This window comes from Dromiciops gliroides, chromosome 1, assembly GCF_019393635.1.
Source record: "Dromiciops gliroides isolate mDroGli1 chromosome 1, mDroGli1.pri, whole genome shotgun sequence".
NCBI classification, from domain to species: Eukaryota; Metazoa; Chordata; class Mammalia; order Microbiotheria; family Microbiotheriidae; genus Dromiciops; species Dromiciops gliroides.
Window position 1 is genome coordinate 53,526,296 of NC_057861.1, and position 17,916 is coordinate 53,544,211.

The 17,916-nt window shown below is 48.0% G+C and overlaps 1 protein-coding gene across 1 annotated transcript in view; it reads left to right on the forward strand.

Annotated features, from left to right (window-relative positions):
• CSNK1G2 (casein kinase 1 gamma 2) overlaps positions 1-17,916 on the forward strand; it is a 93,158-nt gene that overhangs the window by 67,772 nt on the left and 7,470 nt on the right. Inside the window, exons 3-5 of the mRNA XM_044002331.1 lie at positions 14,058-14,098; positions 16,217-16,286; positions 17,324-17,472. Coding sequence (XP_043858266.1) covers positions 14,058-14,098; positions 16,217-16,286; positions 17,324-17,472 — 260 coding nt within the window. The remainder of the gene's footprint in view (positions 1-14,057; positions 14,099-16,216; positions 16,287-17,323; positions 17,473-17,916) is intronic.

The following is a 17,916-nucleotide window of genomic DNA, read 5'->3' on the forward strand; positions in this document are numbered from 1 at the left end:
ATCTAGGACTTGGTCAAAAAAGGAAATCTGTGGCTTTCATAAAGTCAGTTCTCTAGCTAAGATCTATTTCAAGCCTATCTTTTACAGAATGTTTACTGGTAACACATTGGTTGCTGAACCCCTCCCATTATGTATGTATGAGTGTGGTTTTCTCAGTCTGTCTTTGGAGGTTGGGAGAGGATTCCCCTCCTGAAAGGGGAATCCATCTCAAAAGCAAACATGTCAGTGGTTGGTTGACTGAAGGCATCCAGTAGTAGGTCGTTGAAATTCATATGAGAAAAGGCTTGGGGGGTATCTGAGTCTGTATACTTTGTGGTTTTGCTTTGTCAACTAAAGGTCTTTTTCTGTCTGCTTAGTGCTCCCCATGGAATCATCTGGGTGGGTGACTGACTGAAGGGTCACCGTGAGGCTTTTTGTTTTAAGATACATGTTAAATAGCTTCTCTTTGGTACCGATGCTACTTCATGGCCTCAGACTGACTGGATAATGGTCCAAGCGGTAGCAGAACAGATTGAATGCAGACTCTTGTCTTAGGTCTGGAATACCGGAGTCATCCTGGATTAATTAAGTGTGTCATACATCGTTCCTTTATTGGAGGAGAATTGGGGGCAGCGTAAGGTTGCATGTGACAAATGAGACCAAGGGAAAAGATTGATACGGTAACTAACTAGTTCCTTATTCTGTATAGTTTGGTTTTTTTTAAAAGGTCCAAATCTATAATTTCATTGATGGGGGAAATCCTGGTGTAGAAACTTCATACATAGTGGCATATCATCAACTCTTCTGTAACATCCATTTCAGAGTCACTTGGGCCCCTGAGAGGTTTGAGGGCTTTGCCTGAGATCACTGAGCTAAGCAGGACTTAACCCTCAGGTCTTCCTGACTCCATCGCCAGCTTCTATGTCACTTTCCATTAGTATCTATGAAATAAATATTTAATTTTTTTAAAAAGGAATTTATGTTAATTTCTTGACTTGAAAAACTGTATAGTTATGTGTGGAAAACACATTGAGTGCTTATGTAACTTCTTATGCTTGATGTGACTTAACAGAGCAGTGTGGCCCCAAGTCCAGAGAGAGAGATGGGGGGCGGGGGTCTATTCTCCCAACTAAATCGTAGTCATAGATGTAAGAGCTGAGAGGAAGCTTGGAACAGAGGTGTTAGTGCTACAGGTGGGGCCTTGAGAAAGACCAAACAAAACTGGTGATTGAGCATGCCGGCTTTATTTCCCTTATTTCTTTTGCCTGCCCATTTTATACATGTGCATGGTCAGCCCGCAGGGGCTAAGTTAACAAAACCTTTGATTTAGAGCTGAAAGGAAACCTGTCATTCAACAAGTTAAAATACCAAAGGCAGGACCTGAATCCAGGCCTTTTGACACCAGATCCAGCACCCTTTTCACTCTAACATATGCCATGCTTGCACGATCCTTGTATATTGATCGACATGTATATTATCAAGTGTCTGAGGCTGAATTTGAACTCAGGTCCTCCTGAATCCAGGGTCGGTGCTTTTTCCACTGCACCACCTAGCTGCCCCCAGGAATGAAACTTTTTAAAGAAGTTAAAATAAATATTCATTAATCATGTCCTTCTCTGATGCTTCATCACTGTGAAGATGTAACCCTGGGCTCTTGTGTACTCCAAGCACTAGCAGGTACATCCAGGCTACAGAGGCATCAGGAGGGGCCATTGGTTGGCTGCCTGACTCTGCAGAGGCGCATCACCAGTGATGACTCTTTCAACACTGCCACAGAGATCTTCTAATAAGGTGATGAGCAGGAGGTGGCAGGATGCTATCTATACTGAAGAAATCACAGGTCCTTGAAGTATAAGCATTCAGCAAATATCGAGAGCCTAGAATCTTTGAATTTCAAGGCCAGATGGGGGCCTTATAATCAGTCGTCTTGCCCAACTTCTCACCTAGTGTAGCTGAGAAAAGCAGTTCGGCAAGACTGATCAACACCCACAGTCTGTAAGTGCGCCCTCGCCAAAAGAGAGCAGTGTGGTTTCCCGTCTCTCCTCGGTCACTATCATTTGGTACCATTTTGCTATTTTGTTTTTGTTCTCTCCATTTACATAGTTATAATCATGTTTATTGTTTTCTTGGTTCTTCTTACTTCTCTTTGCCATTTCTCACCTCCCTAATCAATAAGTATGAAGCGCTTGCTGTGCAAAGCAGGGGGATCCAAATAGGGAGAATAAAAGGGCCAACAATGACAAGAGATGAGCAGCTACTAACACCTGCTGTTTTTTTTTTTTTTGTACTTCAGGGTGTCTTCTAGGACTGATGACTTAAACTTACTGAGGTGTGTCTCACCTCTCGTTTCATCACTTCTCTTCAGTCTTATCCTTCCCCATCCAGTCATTCATCTTTTAAAGAAAGCAGAAGGAAGATAAGAGTTGATAATATTAGGACTATAGGGTTAGAATTGGACTTCTAGGACTGTTACCCCCTTTATTTTACAGATAAAGAAACTGAGGCCTAGCTAAGGTGAAATGAGGTGCCTGCTTTTACCGATGTGGTAACCAGCAAAACCTCCAATTTGAACCTAGGCTTTCTCACTGCTACCTATTATCCTCATTGCATCCACCTGGAGCAGTGGGCCTGTCCCTTCTTGGATCTTCTTCCAGGGAAATTTTAATATATTCTACTGGATCCTTAGCATTCATTGTTTGTTCACTGCCTTTAATTCAGTTTTCTTGAACATATTCTTTTAAAATCATAGGTGGTGAAAGCTTTGTAATATAATGACCAAGATTCACCTTTAAAGGTTGGGGGCGGTGGATAAAGGGAGACTAAGAATGTGCAGTATTAAATATGTTGTCAGACTCAGTTGAAGTGTTGGTTCATTTTACTGAATTGTGTCTCTCCCCCCCCCCCCCCCTTTCTTGGTTTGTTTGTTTTGTTTTGTTTTGAGTGAGGCAATTGGGGTTAAGTGACTTGCCCAGGGTCACACAGCTAGTAAGTGTCAAGTGTCTGAGGCCAGATGTGAACTCAGGTCCTCCTGAATCCAGGGCCAATGCTCTACCTACCCACTGTGCCACCTAGCTGCCCTTCCTCATTCTTTGTAATAAAGGATGGCTCACCTGTTGAGGAAAGTGGGAAGGGACACTTATTTGGAAATGAATGTGTTGTAAAAACAAAAGGTGGCAATTCAAATGTAAAAAAATCAAATCTGGCTGTGTTCCATATTCATCAATCAGCATTAATCTCAGGCAAGTGCTCATTTTTCTTTGCCATAGGAATCCTTTTTTCTTGTATACTCAGAATTTTGATCTTTAACTTGTCATCGCTATTAGATCATCTCCCCATACAGAATATTCATTTGCTAGATATTGCAAACCCATTCTCTGAACTCTTTGAAATCTGCTCTCCCAGAATCTAAGGGTGCTGTTTCCCAGTATGCCTAGGCTCTCTTCTTAGCCAGTGATTGGCCACTTTTTAAGCAAGAAGAGCTATTTTAGTACTTTTTTGGTTTTTTTTTTTTTTTGTGAGGCAATTGGGGTTAAGTGACTTCCCCAGGGTCACACAGCTAGTAAGTGTCAAGTGTCTGAGGCCAGATTTGAACTTAGGTCCTCCTGAATCCAGGGCTGGTGCTCTATCCACTTCACCACCTAGCTGCCCCATATTTTAGTACTTTTTAAAGAACTACAGTATTTCAAATCTTTTTTTAGTTGATAAAAGATCCTGTACCAAGCTCATCTGCACTTACGTATTCGTTTTTGTTAGTTTGCACAAATATTTGGCCAAATAATTATTATTGTTGCCGGGGGACCCTTGTTATGCTTATATAGTGTATATATGTGATGGCTAACAATAATCCTATTAGCTCACTTTATGGATGCTTGCTATGTGCTAGGCACTGTAGTAAGCATTTTACAATGATTTTCTCATTTGATCCTCACAGCAACCCTGGGAGGTAGGTGCTATTATCGTCTCTATTTTACAGATGGGGAAACTGAGGCCAACAGATTAAGCGAGTTGCCATGGGCTACACAACTAGTATCCGAGTTCAGATTTGAACTCAGGTCTCCCTGACTCCAGGCCCAGGGCTTTGCCCATTGAGTCACCTAGCTGCCTCCACAGTAGCTAGCATTTAGCTGTGTTCTAGAACCTGGAGGAAGGGTATGGTGGGAGTTCGTTTCACCTTCTCTGTGGTTTATAACAAAGCTAGATTGTGAGTTTTTCATATTAGTACATTGTCACTTTGGCAGTCAGGGGAAAGTCTGGCTCTTAGGGAGAAGGTGCTACTAGATTGGGCCCTGAAAAGTTATCTAACAAGGCCAGCAGCTGAAGGTGGGAGCTCTCATTCTCTGGGCACTCAGAGGAAGCCTGCTAAAGAATCCCACTGCTTGTGAGCGATTGCTGGGCAGCATACCCAGCTTGTCTAAAAGAGCCACATGTAGATATGCCTGACAGCTCTGGGCTGCTGGAGTCGGTTACAGGGGCTTGCAGTGAGCTGATTATCAACTACTCTTCTTGCTGGTGAGTTCTTCATAATCTATTCTTTCCTAAGTCATGTCCTATCTTGAATGTTGTGTTCTGTACCAAAAGCCAAATTTGAGGAAGATCAAACTGGAGAGACATTAAGGAGGACGTGAAAACTGTGTCATAGAAGTATCGTTGAAGAAACTGGGAGCCTTTAGCTTGGAGAATAAAAGCCTAAAGGGGCAGCTAGGTGGTGCAGTGGATAGAGCACCGGCCCTGGATTCAGGAGGACCTGAGTTCAAATCCAGCCTCAGACACTTGGTGCTTACTAGCTCTGTGACCCTGGGCAAGTCACTTTACCCTCATTGCCCCGCAAAATGAAAAAAGAAAAAAAGAAATTGCGTTTTAAGGGGCAGCTAGGTGGTGCAATGGTTAGAGCACTGGCCCTGGATTCACGAGGACCTGAGTTCAAATTTGGCCTCAGACACTTAACACTTACTAGCTGTGTGACCCTGGGCAAGTCACTTAACCCCAATTGCCTCACCCCCCCCAAAAAAAATAAATAAATAAAAGCCTAAGGTGGGGGGGGTTGGGGATGGCTTCAGTCTTGTAATAGCTATTGAAGGGTATGATCAGAGAGAAGAATCAAGGATTATTCTGCTTGGGCCTTGTTGGGAGAATTAGCAACAATGGAAGAAGGTGAGGAGTCAAGTTTTAGCTCAATAGACACTAGAATTGTCTATCCAACAATGAAATGACATGGGGCGGGTGAGGGGGGGGACAGAGATGGAATTTTTTTCAAGGTGATCCAAATGGAGGCTTTATGACCACTTGTCATAAGGGATTTCATTGATGGGACTCATTCCCAAGTTACTAAGTTGGAGAAGATACCCATAAAGTTCCAGCACTGACATTCTGTGTTCTAAAGTATCTTCCAGGTCCAATATTCCAGGTTCTAGAGTTCATTTTGGTTCCATGTTCTGTTCTGTGTTCTAGATTGTTGTAGATATTCTAAGTTGGGGGTCCTTTCTAGCTCTGATATTCTTTGTTCCAAGAGCCCTTGTAGCTCTCTAGTAGACTATGAGCTCCCCAAGGAACAGTTGGCATCTCTCTAGTGCCTAGCCTAGGCTCAGACCCTGACAGATGCACATTGAAATGGATTGGTGCTCTGTGCTCTAAGGGCCTCCCAGCACTGACTTCATTTTAGGCATTAAGGGGGTGCCCACTTCAGAGGCTCTCCTTCCCAGCTTTCTCACCCCTTCTGCCTCTCTACATTTTGGTCATTTTCCCTGAATTCTCTGGTTCCCTTCCTGCCTCCCCCACCTCTAGTTTGCCTTTTCCCCTAGTTGTGGAGCAATGTGCTAGTGTCAAAGAACAGCTTGAGAGTCAGATCGCTCAGTTCCGGTCCTGGTTCTGCCTCTTAGCTGTGCCACATTGGGAAGTCATTATAGCCTGGGGCTTTTTAGTCGCTTGTAAATTAATGGACAGTTGGACTAGGGCTCTGGATTGACTTTCCCCCTCTTAAAATGCCATAATACCTAGACTTTGTCCCTCTCGCCTGCCCACGTGACCTCTTCTGAGTTTTGACCAAGTACTGACTTCTGCACCCCTCACTGATACCTGAGCATCAGCTTCCTTGCCTTGGTTGTGTTTAGTGTGTATGTGTGCCCTGTGAACGATCACACCAGATCTGTGGTATGTGCGACTTCTCCGTGGTATGATGGGGCAGCTAAAAAGGCAGAGTCAGGTTTGGAAGCTGGGGCTTCTGGCTCCGGCTGCAGTGTTGTTGTGTGTGTCAAGAATGAGGGAGGGGAGGGGCAGCTAGGTGGTGCAGTGGATAAAGAACCAGCCCTGGAGTCAGGAGTACCTGAGTTCAAATCTGGCCTCAGACACTTAACACTTACTAGCTGTGTGACCCTGGGCAAGTCACTTAATAATTGCCTCACAAAGAAAAAGAAAAAGAAAAAAAAAGAATGAGGGAGGGGGCCAGCTGCACTCTGGTTAGCCCTGCTCAGACCCTCTGGAGGAAATCTTGTTTAGCTCTTGATGCCATATTTTAGGAATGAAATTGAGTAGTATGTCCAGGAGAGGCCGACGAAGATGATGGCCATCTAACAGTCATGTGCAGGAACTGGGAATGCTTTGCCTAAAGATTGGTGTCTTCAGATACTGGACTGACTTGTACAGGTAAGTTAGTCCATAGCTGACAACGTGCCCGAAAGGGAAAAGCTGTCCAGTGGCAGAGAACCACAGAACCTAGGTTCAAATCCTGCTTTGGACACTACCTTTATGACTGTTGCAGGCCACTTCACCTTCTCGGGACAGAGCTTCCTTCCATCTGTGACTCAGTGGCCCATCACTGGGGCTTGAAGCAAAGATGGGTTCTAGACCTCTTGTCTGGAGTGTTGTTGAGCAGATTTCTGCTTAGATATGAATTCTCTTACAAATCTATAACTTATTTATTCTCTTCCCCTCCTTCCTTTCAGCCTTTCCTCAGTAGCTCTTTGGCTCAGATGCCCATCCCTAGCCTTCTTCTTGACCTATTTCCTTCTGGTAGGTAGGTCAGGTGGATGCACATTAAGCCTCTGTGTTATGCTCTCTCTCTAGAATGCTACCAGCCTTCAGTCCTGCTTTCTCTGCACCAATGGGTCTCTCCAACTCCCAGGGAACTTCTCCTAGCTTAAGCTTGTTGCCACCGCCACAGAGGCCGGGAGGACAGAGCAAGGCTCAAAGGAGCAGTTAGGACGCTGCTTGTCTTGCTGTCCTGGAAGGCCCAGGGCAGCTGGTCCTGCAGGGTTTCTGGCCTCACATCCTAGAAAACTCGGCACCACCCCCACAGCCAGATGGCCTGATCTTTACTGCCCTCTGAGCCCAGGAGCTCAGGAACAAAAGCGGGGGCAGGCCTTCCCCAGGATCCCATAGGTCTGCGTCATGCCAGAAGGAGAGGAGAGCCTTCCGAGGCCACGTGATGGGGGGCGGAGGGGTGGGCAGGTAAGGAGTTCCCTCTCCAAACTGGAATCTTGGCTGGATCCTGGACGCTTTTCTGAGAAATTCTCTGCCATCTTTCTCACCAGGGAATGTGGGCTGGAGAGTGTGACTAACTTAAAGCTGCATAGCCCGTTTCAGGGACAACTAGGGGCTCCATCTCCTCACCTGTTGTCTGTTGTCTTATTGGCACCTATTTCTAAAACATCGTTTCTGGATATACCCTCCACACTTCTCCATTCCCCACCCAATGTGTCTTCCCTTGTGACAAAGAAAACAGTCGAAAAAACCAGCAGACCCACGAGCAGTGTTTAATGGTCTATGTGGCATCCCATACCCATTAGACTCCCACTTCGCAGCACGTAACCGGAGGGACTTTTTCGTTTTCTTTGGGGTTTGGAACAATTGTAATACATGATTCAGCTTGTCGCTGACCATCCTTTCAGCCACTGACATTGCCTCCACTCTTGAGGGGCTCATCAGAGGGTCTTCTTGAGTTCCCTTTTGTTGTTTTTTGGAGCCTAGACCCAGCCATGGACACTTTTTTCTCCCTAGAGGAAATGCACACCTCACCCATAGAATCTTGTTTTGTTGATCAATGCCACGGTTCTCTCAACACTAATGAATGGGCCATATTTCTAAGTAAACCTTTTAGGTGTCCACCAAGATGTTTGCATCCCACAGGGACAGCCAGCTGCTACCAAGAAGCACAAAGGGAAGATGGGCATAGGCAGACATCCTCCTTCATTCCAAGTGTTGTGCAAGTTCAAAGCCTAATGGTTGGCTAGCTTGTTCTTAGCCCATTTCTCAGTAACAAACTTTGGGTACCACTTATCTGGTCATTTTCCAAAGGGTGAAATCCCCTAATTAGGGCCTAGGATCAGACTAGCTCATATTTATATGCCATTCTGAAGCTTGTACATCATTTTGTTCACAACAGCCTGATGGGCTAAATAGTGAAATATCAGGCCTCTTTTACAGAGAATGAACTGAAGTTTGGAGAGATTTTGACTTGCCAACAATGATGCACATTCTCTCTCTCCTTCTCCCCCTCTCCCCCATCCCCATAGCTCTGGCCACTAGGTCTCTCCAGAACCCATCTATGTCAGATCTCATCCCTTTTGTCACCAGGATAGGCCATCACTGACCCAGGATTCGCACTTCCACCTGGCTGGCGCAAACTTTCACAACATAGCATCGTAGTGAAATAGATCTGGAAAGGGGTCTTTAAAGGGCATCTAGTGTTCAACCAGCTCATATGGTAGAGGAAGAAACAGAGGCCCAAACAGGGGAAGTGATTTGGTCAGTTACCCATGGAGTCAGAGCATTAACCAGGGCTGGTACCCAAGTCTCTTTATACCTGTGCTAGTGTTATTTCTAGTACAGTGTGCTATGGAGCCTGACTCCTTCCCAGGCAGACATAACTGCCCCTGCTTTCTCTGAAGTGTCTCCATTTTTCTAGTGCCTCAACTTAGCTTTCTTCCTGTTCTTTGTTCTGGGCTCTTGGCCTCATTCTAGACTTTGTTTTAACCGCTCAGTTTCACAACCTGCTTTACAGATCTCTGGTCTTGGTTTCTTAGCCTCGTTCTATAACTCATTTATTCCTTAGCAGCACCCATCTCAACCTTCTCTACCTATCCCCTTGTGCTTGGATCAACATATATTCATCCCATGATATGTGGTAGGACAAGGGAGATGTAAGGATGACACACAGTCCCCTCCTTCAAGAATTTCAGTCTAGTGGGAGAGAAGGCATGGATGCCAAAATCTAAGACTAAATATAATGTAGAAAAGAGTACAAAGCACCACAGTGGGCTGCCAGTGTGGGGTGAGAGGCAGTCAGGAGGCCAGCTTTAAGAAAGAAATACCCATTGAGCAGGGCCTTGAGGATCCTACTAGGCCATAGTAGGGCATTCCAGGCAGAGAGAGACCAAGACAGCCTAAGCCATTCCTCCAGCCTTCAGCGACCGTCCCTGTAGCATAACACCCATCCCCAGCATACAGGTCCTGGCTGGTTGGGAGCACCGAGAGTCTACTTGCTTTGTAGCTGAGTAGCTGGTAGAAAAGGGCACAGTCCGGGACAGGAATATTTGCAAGATCAGGGAGTTGGTGAATAATAGACTTGAGATGTAGAATTTCTTTGCACCCTAAGAACAGGGAGAGTGTGAGTAACTAACAACTAACATTGTCCAGCTCTGCCACCCCCCCCCCCCGCCACCCCCCAATCTAACTGAGCTTAGGTCTGAGACACGGGAGCAAGTATTTAATGGATGACAAATGAGTATGCTGTGATACTTTCTGCTTTTCAGAGTCCATGCAAAGACCCTAGAAAGAGAAGGCAAATTTTTTTAAAAAGGGAAAAAACACTTCTCCATTTTACAGATGGAGAAAATAAAGCCCAGAAAGGAGAAATCATTTGCTTAGCCGATTGGTGGCTGACCTAGGACTACATCAGAACTCCTATCTCTTACCTCCCAGTCTAGAGTGCTCTCTAAACCAAAGCTCTTTTTTTTGGGGGGGGGGCAAGGTAATGAGGGTTAAGTGATTGGCCCAGGATCACATAGCTAGTAAGTGGTAAGTGTCAAGTGTCTGCAGTCAGATTTGAACTCAGGTACTCCTGACTCCAGGGCTGATGCTCTATCCATTGCGCCACCTAGCTGCCCCCAAAGACAAAAGCCTCTTAAACTGACCCCCATATGGGGTCCTGCAACTGAATGTGGGATCACAGAAAATTTAGCAGTAAGTGTTTGACTTGCACACCTATTTTATATACCTGTGTACCTGGTGTCACATAAAAATTTCTCAGGCAAAAAGGGGTCACAAATAGAAAAAGGTGAAGAAGCCTTGCTCTAAACTGTACCACGCTGCTGCTGTTCTAGGAGGGAGTTCTGAATTCATAGGCCCCAAGTCGGTCCAAAGCATTTATCCACACTCTATGCCTCCTTTCCCTATCTGGATACAATACTTGCTTTGACTTACCTTAAAGGCAGAAGACACAAATTGGAGCCCCTTATATAAAAGCTAGCACTTGTCGCTACTCCTGTGACCTAGGCCATTGGTTTTGAGAAAAGGCTTTGACCTTGATAGTTCTCCCCAACCAATAGGAACAGTCTTTGAACCCTCCCCCACCCCCCAACTTGAACTTATTTTTATGTAGGTCTAATTTACCTCCTGAGTATGACATGGGCAAGGGGTGAATTGCAGTGAAGGGTAGAGTATTAAAACTGGGTATCTCTTTGAATCCAGATCCCTGCTTGCTGTCATCCATCCAGGGGTGGAAGCTTATATTATTCCCCTAGGCCTCTATTGACAAAACTTAATCCCCCTTTTCCCAGCAGTGTCAAGTGAAGCCCAGGTCAAAGATCTGGGCTAGGAGCCCCTTCAGACAACATGAAATCCAGCCTCTCCCTAAAGAGGCACCGATCCCCAGCAGGTCTCTAGCCTGTAGTGAGAATTCCACGGTTGGGGAGCTCCATTTTTAGGAAGTTTTTCCTAAAAGTCCATTTCTTCAGATTCTGCCCCGTAGGGTCAGAACAAGGTTAACCACCCTTGTATATGACAGGCCTTCAGATACTGGCACGTCCTTGGATCCCACTTCATTGTATACATGCTCCTTGAGGCCCTTGAGGGCCTTCTTGCCTGGATCCCTTGTGCCTAGGCAGTGCCTTAACCCCAGCAGACACAGGAGAAGTGTTTGTGGAACTGACCTGATCTTGGAAACACCTCCCCCCCCCCCCCCCCCCCCCAAAATCTTTGTTTTTTTGGGTTCTACACTCCTATCCTGGTGACTCCTCAGGCTGGCCCTGCCCTTTTTAAAATGTGCTCCCCAAAGTACTGGCTCTTTCTGTAGCTTGGAGGATGAGCCCATTTTTTCAGTGGCTCAGGCAGCTTGGCAGTGCATATGTCAGTTTCCATTTGACAGAAGCTAACTGGTAAGTCCCATACCTTGGTCTGAATGTATACATTTATATCCATTCCTTTTGCCCTGATCAAGCCTATTATTATTTGAATAAACCTCTCTTTGGGGTTGTTGGGTTTGGAGGTTTGGGGTTTTTTCTGGGGGGGGAGCTGTGTTTTTATTCTGTTCATTAAGAGCTGCCTGTTTGTTCTCCCTTCCCCCTCCTCACCCCACCCTCCAAACACATAAATTGGGGCTCCCAACCCTTCTTTGCCTTCTGTGGCTCCGAGAGCTACCTCTGCTGGAGGAGCAAGAGGTGTATGGGAGCTCCGTCTGTCTGTCCTTGATGTGGAGGTCCAGCTCCTTGGCCCTCGTCTCTCTCCAAAGCTCCTGAGCCTTGCTGGGCAGCTTGTCAGTGATGGTGTCTCTGGCCCATTGCTCTCTCTTGAGGCTTGATCCTGTAGTGGTCTCACTTTTTCCAGTAGTCTCTCTGGGCTGGTCCTCAGCAGGGCTCTTGGATCCCACTATGCATCCCATATCAGCACAAATACAACATGGATTTGACTATAAGCCCCACTTTTCCCCAAAATTCTTGCTTGGATCAGTCCTTGGTGCAGCATGTAATTGGTGTTGGTGTTCAGTGTAGCCCTACATAATCAATTCAGCAGAAATGTCTTTAGCATATAGAAAGCCCCGTACTTGGTGTGAGGTGGAGATGAAAAGCCACACAATGCCTTGGTTGAACAGAAAGGATAGGCTATGGACACAGGTAAGGATTACAAGGGAGAATGTGACAAGGACTGCAGCTAAGCAAAAATTTAGAACAGTTGAAGGATGGAGAAAACCCTTTCAGTCAGGGATGCAGCAAAAGCTTCATGGAAAAGGTGGTGCCTGGGCTGGTCCTTCCCATGGAAGGAGGAACTACAGCAGATGGAAATGGGCAGGGGGCCAGACAACACGGGCAGCAGTATGGCGTGGGGAGGAAGCAGGCCAGGCTTGTCAGTGTAGAAGCCGTTTGAATGGGAGGGGAGGAGGAAGGAAGCCACGTTTGGGACAGATTAAGTTTCAACCAGTTCTATAGTTTCTTCTCCCTGGGGTGTTTGCACCCCCGACCATCCCCAGATGGGCTGGAGAAAAGGCTTGCCGGTACTTTGGGTAGGGAAGGGTTATCCTGGCAACATGCTCCCATTTATCTCTTAGGGAAGGAGTTTTACAGGAGAGGATATTTTTCCCATTTTATGGATTTAAAAAAAGAACTGAGGGCTGAGGAGAAAGGTTTGGCCTCAGACATCCTCCCTCCCGGTCCTCTAGCAGGAGCTGTCTCCTGGGGGCATGCCTTGGGTTAAGGGTAAGAAGCAGTGGGGGGAAGTTCCAGGACCACAGGGCTGTCCTGTTTGGAGGGGAGGGATGCCATGCATCATACTAGAGGGGGCTCCAAGTAGCAGCAAGGCCCCTCAGCATGGCCACACTTGAACTACAGAGACCAGCGTGGTACAGGGAGAGAACACATTTGGGTTCAGATGCCAGCTCTGCAGCTTATTACATGGGATAAATCTCTCTCTGGGCTTGTTTCCTCCTTTGTCCAATGAGCAGGGGAGGATTCATTTCAACAAATAATGTCTTAAATACCTACTGTGTTAAATACCCTGTGCTAGGTGCCCCACCCCAAAGGAAAAAGCCAGGCCCTGTGCTCAGGTCCATCATTACTGATGTCTAAAGGACTTCACTGCTCTGGACCCCATGAGCCCACGGAGGGCCAACAGCGTGGCTCTTCTGCCCACGTTCCAAAGGTCTCACTGAGACTGACGAGAGCATGGCCGTGTCATGTCGGAGAGCAACCACTCGTGGTCGGGGCCTGCCTGATGCATCATTTTCCTCTTCCTCTCTGGGTACCCTCTCACATATAACCTGCCCTAGTGCCACTCGGGTTCCCTACTCTCTTACATCCCCAGGAGTGAGAGGCTGTCCACATGCCTCTGAGTTCTCTGAAATTCAATATAAATTCAGCAAACATTGAACTGACCAGGCAGAGCCAGCTACCATCCCCTTGCTTATGGGCTCTTGGCTAGAAGAGGGATGACACACAGACCAGCAGACAGCTCTAACAGCTAGCTTATGTGGTCGGTGCACACAAAGTACTTGGAAGTCAGCATCAGCCGGGGAAAGGCTCTCAAGGACAGGATCTTGGAAAAGGAGGCCTTTGAGTTGTCCTTTCACAGAAGAGGAAGAGGAGGAGGTGCTGGAACAAAGACACAGGGACCACAATGCTCGGGAGGCCTGCCCTTTGTCAGGCAAGGAGAATATGGCATTGAGCTTGGAAGGTGGGGTGGTACCCACTTCCAGGGGGCTGGCCTGGAGGTCAGAAAATTTAGGTTCAAGTCCCTGCTTTGGGATGTCATAGTTTTGTGACCATAGATATGTCCCTTAATCCTTCTGAGCCTCAGTTTCCTCCCTGTCAAACAGGGCTAGTGCTTTCCCTTACCTCAGACAGTCGTGGTGAAAGGGACACTTTCTAAATGAATTGTGCCAATAACCATAAGTCCGAAGGGAAGAGGGAGCTATTGAAGACTGTTGACCCTGGCAGTGACAGAAGTGATTGGTGGTTGGGGATGGTTTGTGCCAGGCCTAGAAAGTGGCTTTGATTTTAAACTGAATGTGTGTACAGACGGTTTGTTCTCGAGTGTCTCGGGTTATGCTGGTCTTACATACAGTGTGTTTACAGCCCCTTTCTTTCTTTCTGCAGGAAAGAATCTCTATACAAATGAATACGTAGCTATAAAATTGGTAAGTGCTACTCCCTTGCTTCCCTAATCCCCCCCTTTTCTCTCAGCAACTTTGAATTGGTTTTTCCGAGCCCAGGGCCTTCCCCCAACCAGAACAAGGGAGACAACATTAATTTGCTAAATCCCGACTTTACATAGTTTTCATTCAATTCAGCCCAGCCCCATGGGGGGAAGAGGGAATAAAGTCCATCTCAGAAAGGGGCTGTTAACAGTCTGGCTCAGCTCTCACAGAAGAGACAGTGGAGGTTTGTGAGCACCAAGATGAAGAGGACGGAGCACAACCAGGAAGTATGCTGGCCCTCTGGGGGAGAGGACCTCGGGAATGGGTCGGACAAGAGCTATTGAACCAGAAGAGGGACCCCTTTCCTGCATTGGACCTGAGCTGGAATGAGTCGTCAGTTGTGGGTCCTGGCTTAGTAGACAAGGAGACCAGTGCTGCTCAAACAACAGTCGGCTTACCCCATTATACCATGACCCACCCCCCACGACCTTCCGAGGGTCCCGAGGACTCCCTATCTCCTGCGGCCCCGGACAGTAAGAAGCTCCAAAGCGTCCCCCCAGCAGAGCCTGCCACACCAGGGGCGTAGGCTCTGCCTGGACCTCTACCTCGGCCTGCGCTGCCAGCAAGACCTTGGTCTGGGGCCAGAGAGAGACAGGGTGAAACAAGAACACTGCTTCTGGAGCTGGATGCCCTGGGTTCAGATCCTGCCTCGGCCATTTCTTCTGTGACCTTGGGCAATCGCTTTTCTTTTTTGAGCCGTAATTTCCTCATCTATAAAACAAAAGGTGTTTAAGGAGTTGGGCTGGATGATCTCTAAGGTCTCTCCCAGTTTGAGATGCTGTAATAAAGCTTTCAGGAGTTGGCGTTTGTGGCTCTTCTGGCGTCCCACAGATCTGACTTTTTGCCCACTAGATCCCTCGTTTTAACCTGGGGGGGAGAGAGAGGGAGCATCTTCCTCCAGTGGAGAACCTTTTGTCTTCCCTTGGGACCATCTCCAGTGGTCCTGATGTCTATCTCACCACTGGACCCAGAGGGCTCTGGGAGAGATGGTGAGGTTGGTGACTTTGCACAGCCTCCCTCGCTTCAGTCCAGTTCACTGCAGGTTGTGACATCACTCTGACATCGTGGGCCTCTTCGAGAATCAAGGACAAACAACAGCGACAACTCTCTCTTCCCTAATGTCGGGAGTCCAGGTGGGACAAAGGACTGATTTTGGAGGTGTGCGGAAGGACTCGGCCACATTTATTTTCCAATTGGGAAAAAACAAAACATAAATAGTATTTTTGCCAGGCCCACATGGCTTTCCTACGCATCCTTTGTAGCGTGGGGGACACTGAGCCGTCCACACTCCTTCACACAGGCAGGGATTGGGCTCTTGTGGGGGCTTCACCCAGAAACCATGTGGCTACAACCATGACTTCCCGGGGATTCATGGCATGGAAGAGACTAGAGAACGTGGAACAACAGAGTGAACGGGGAAATCCAAGATGGAAAGAACCACAGGATGAGCCATAGAATCTTAGAACCAAGATCTGAGCTCATCTCTCATGGAGACTGAGGCCCAAAGAGGAAGAGGGGCTTGCCCAAGGTCACACAGTCAGTTAGGGACAGAGCTGAAACTAGAACCCACACCTCTGGTCTCCCAGCCCAGAACTCTCACCTTTGCCCACAGTGGGGGGCATAGGGGGGATGACGATGTTCTACCTCAGATTGAGCCATTTGTTTATATCAGTGCTTAGTGACCAGCACCAGGAGGGCCAAGACCACGGCTCCATCTTCACGTGGCTCTGTTGGCTCTCCTCCATGCCCTTCACAGCCTGGACAGCGGCCCGAGGAGAACCTCAGCCACAGTCCCAGCTGTGGCAGCTCCACGGAGCTTGAGGGCCAGAAGCCAGAGTTCTCCCCTTTTGGAGGGGCTTTTAAATGGGCCTGTCCCCAGGGCCACCCTCTTTGTTTCCTCCATTGGGTTTTCTCCACCTGATCCTTCTTATGAGTCCAGCAACCAGACTCCTGTTGACTGTAGCCTGATGTGGGCGGAATGAGAGCCTCTGTTCATGTCACTAACTTCAGCCTCTGCCTCTTGTTCTTTCTCCTTCCCTCCCATCCTGATCTCTGAAGGAACCTATAAAGTCCAGAGCCCCACAGCTGCATTTGGAGTACCGGTTTTACAAACAGCTCGGCAGTTCAGGTAAGGAGAGGTTCTCGGGGCCGGGGAGGCAGTGTTGGGGTTGAAGAAATATTCTAGTCTGAGAGTCAAGACACCCCATGTTCAAGCTCAGCTCTGCTGTATGACCTTGGGGGAGTTGCTTCCCTTATCTGGGGCCTCAGTTTCCCCCTTTGTTAAATGAAAGGGTTAGACTTTGGGATCACTAAGATCCCTTCCAGCTCTGACCTTCAACGAGTCAAGAATAGCTTCCCAGCTCTTTTGCCCACCCCTAGCCTGCCATTAGGATGAAGGCCTAGGACCACCTCCCCAGCGTCCAGTGTTTTTGACAAACCAAATAACGGGTAGGAAAGTGGAACAAGAGAGACTGTGTAAGAGCTGTCCTAGTCTGGGGCACTCCTGAGTGCTGGGGGGTAGGCATCAGAGGAGAGGGGGAGCTCACGGGGAGAGAAGAGAGTGTTTGGAGAGGACTCTTACAAGGTGAAGTGTGGGGAGGAGTCCTACTCACTGATCGAGCCAGATCGCTGTGTGCCCCAAATAGTTTCCAGCAGGAGACATCACTCATCGGGGGACAGTGGAAAGAGCCCTAGACTGAGAGTCAGGAGGCCTGGGCTTGAGTCCTGCTTCCACCACTGACTAACAATGTGACCTTGGGCAGGTCACACACATTCTGGTTCTCTTCTCTCCCCCCCCCCCCCATCAGTGTTTTGTAACTGATGGGAGACCCAAGACCATTTCTGACCAGGAATAGTAATATGGTCTGATCAGATAGTGCCATGATGGTGAGAGCAAGTGGGATGGAATCCACACCATTGGGAGGAGCTGGGCACAAGAAGACTTGGGCAGGACATGGCAGATGTGCTAGTCTTCACATAGAGCCCCGCAAGGAGGCTGAAACACAGGGAGGTCCAAGTGACTGGTGAGAGGCCACCGGCCTCCCCCAGTGCTCCCGGGATGGGCCGAGGGTAACCCAGGCAGGGATAGGGTTTAGAGCTGAAAGGGACTGAAGATCCCTCACTGCTCATGTCTCAGCTGCCCTTTCCCGCTCTCGTCTCTTGCAGAAGGGATTCCTCAGGTTTACTACTTTGGCCCGTGTGGGAAATACAACGCCATGGTGCTGGAGTTGCTGGGACCCAGCCTGGAAGACCTGTTTGACTTGTGCGACCGGACATTCACTCTGAAGACTGTGCTGATGATCGCCATCCAGCTGGTGAGGGCCCAGGGGATGGGCCTGAGGAAAGGGAGAGAAAAGTTGCCACAGGGTGAAAAGTGGGAGGCAACAGAGGCAGAGGAGGTGGGGCACTGAGTGTAATGAGAACAGTAGCCCGGAGGATGGACACAGCCAGCTCAGGATTCTGGTAGGGGGACTGAGAGGACCCAAATCTAGGAACTCGAGGCCTCATCTCTCTCTTGGGGCGGGGAGGTGATTCTGACACTCTTCTAGGGGTCTGCTGGGGGAGGGCAGGGGTGTCCTCTTGGCCATCACCCTCAAGAACTTCTGTTATGTGCAGCTGTCTGTCATCAAGCTGCCATACATGAAGTTACTTCTCCCTCCCCCCATCTCTATTAGTCACTCAACAAACACAGACTCGTGAGGTACCAACCCGGCACTGGCTCGGTCCTGCTCCCTAAAAGGCCCCGTTGGGTTAGTGTG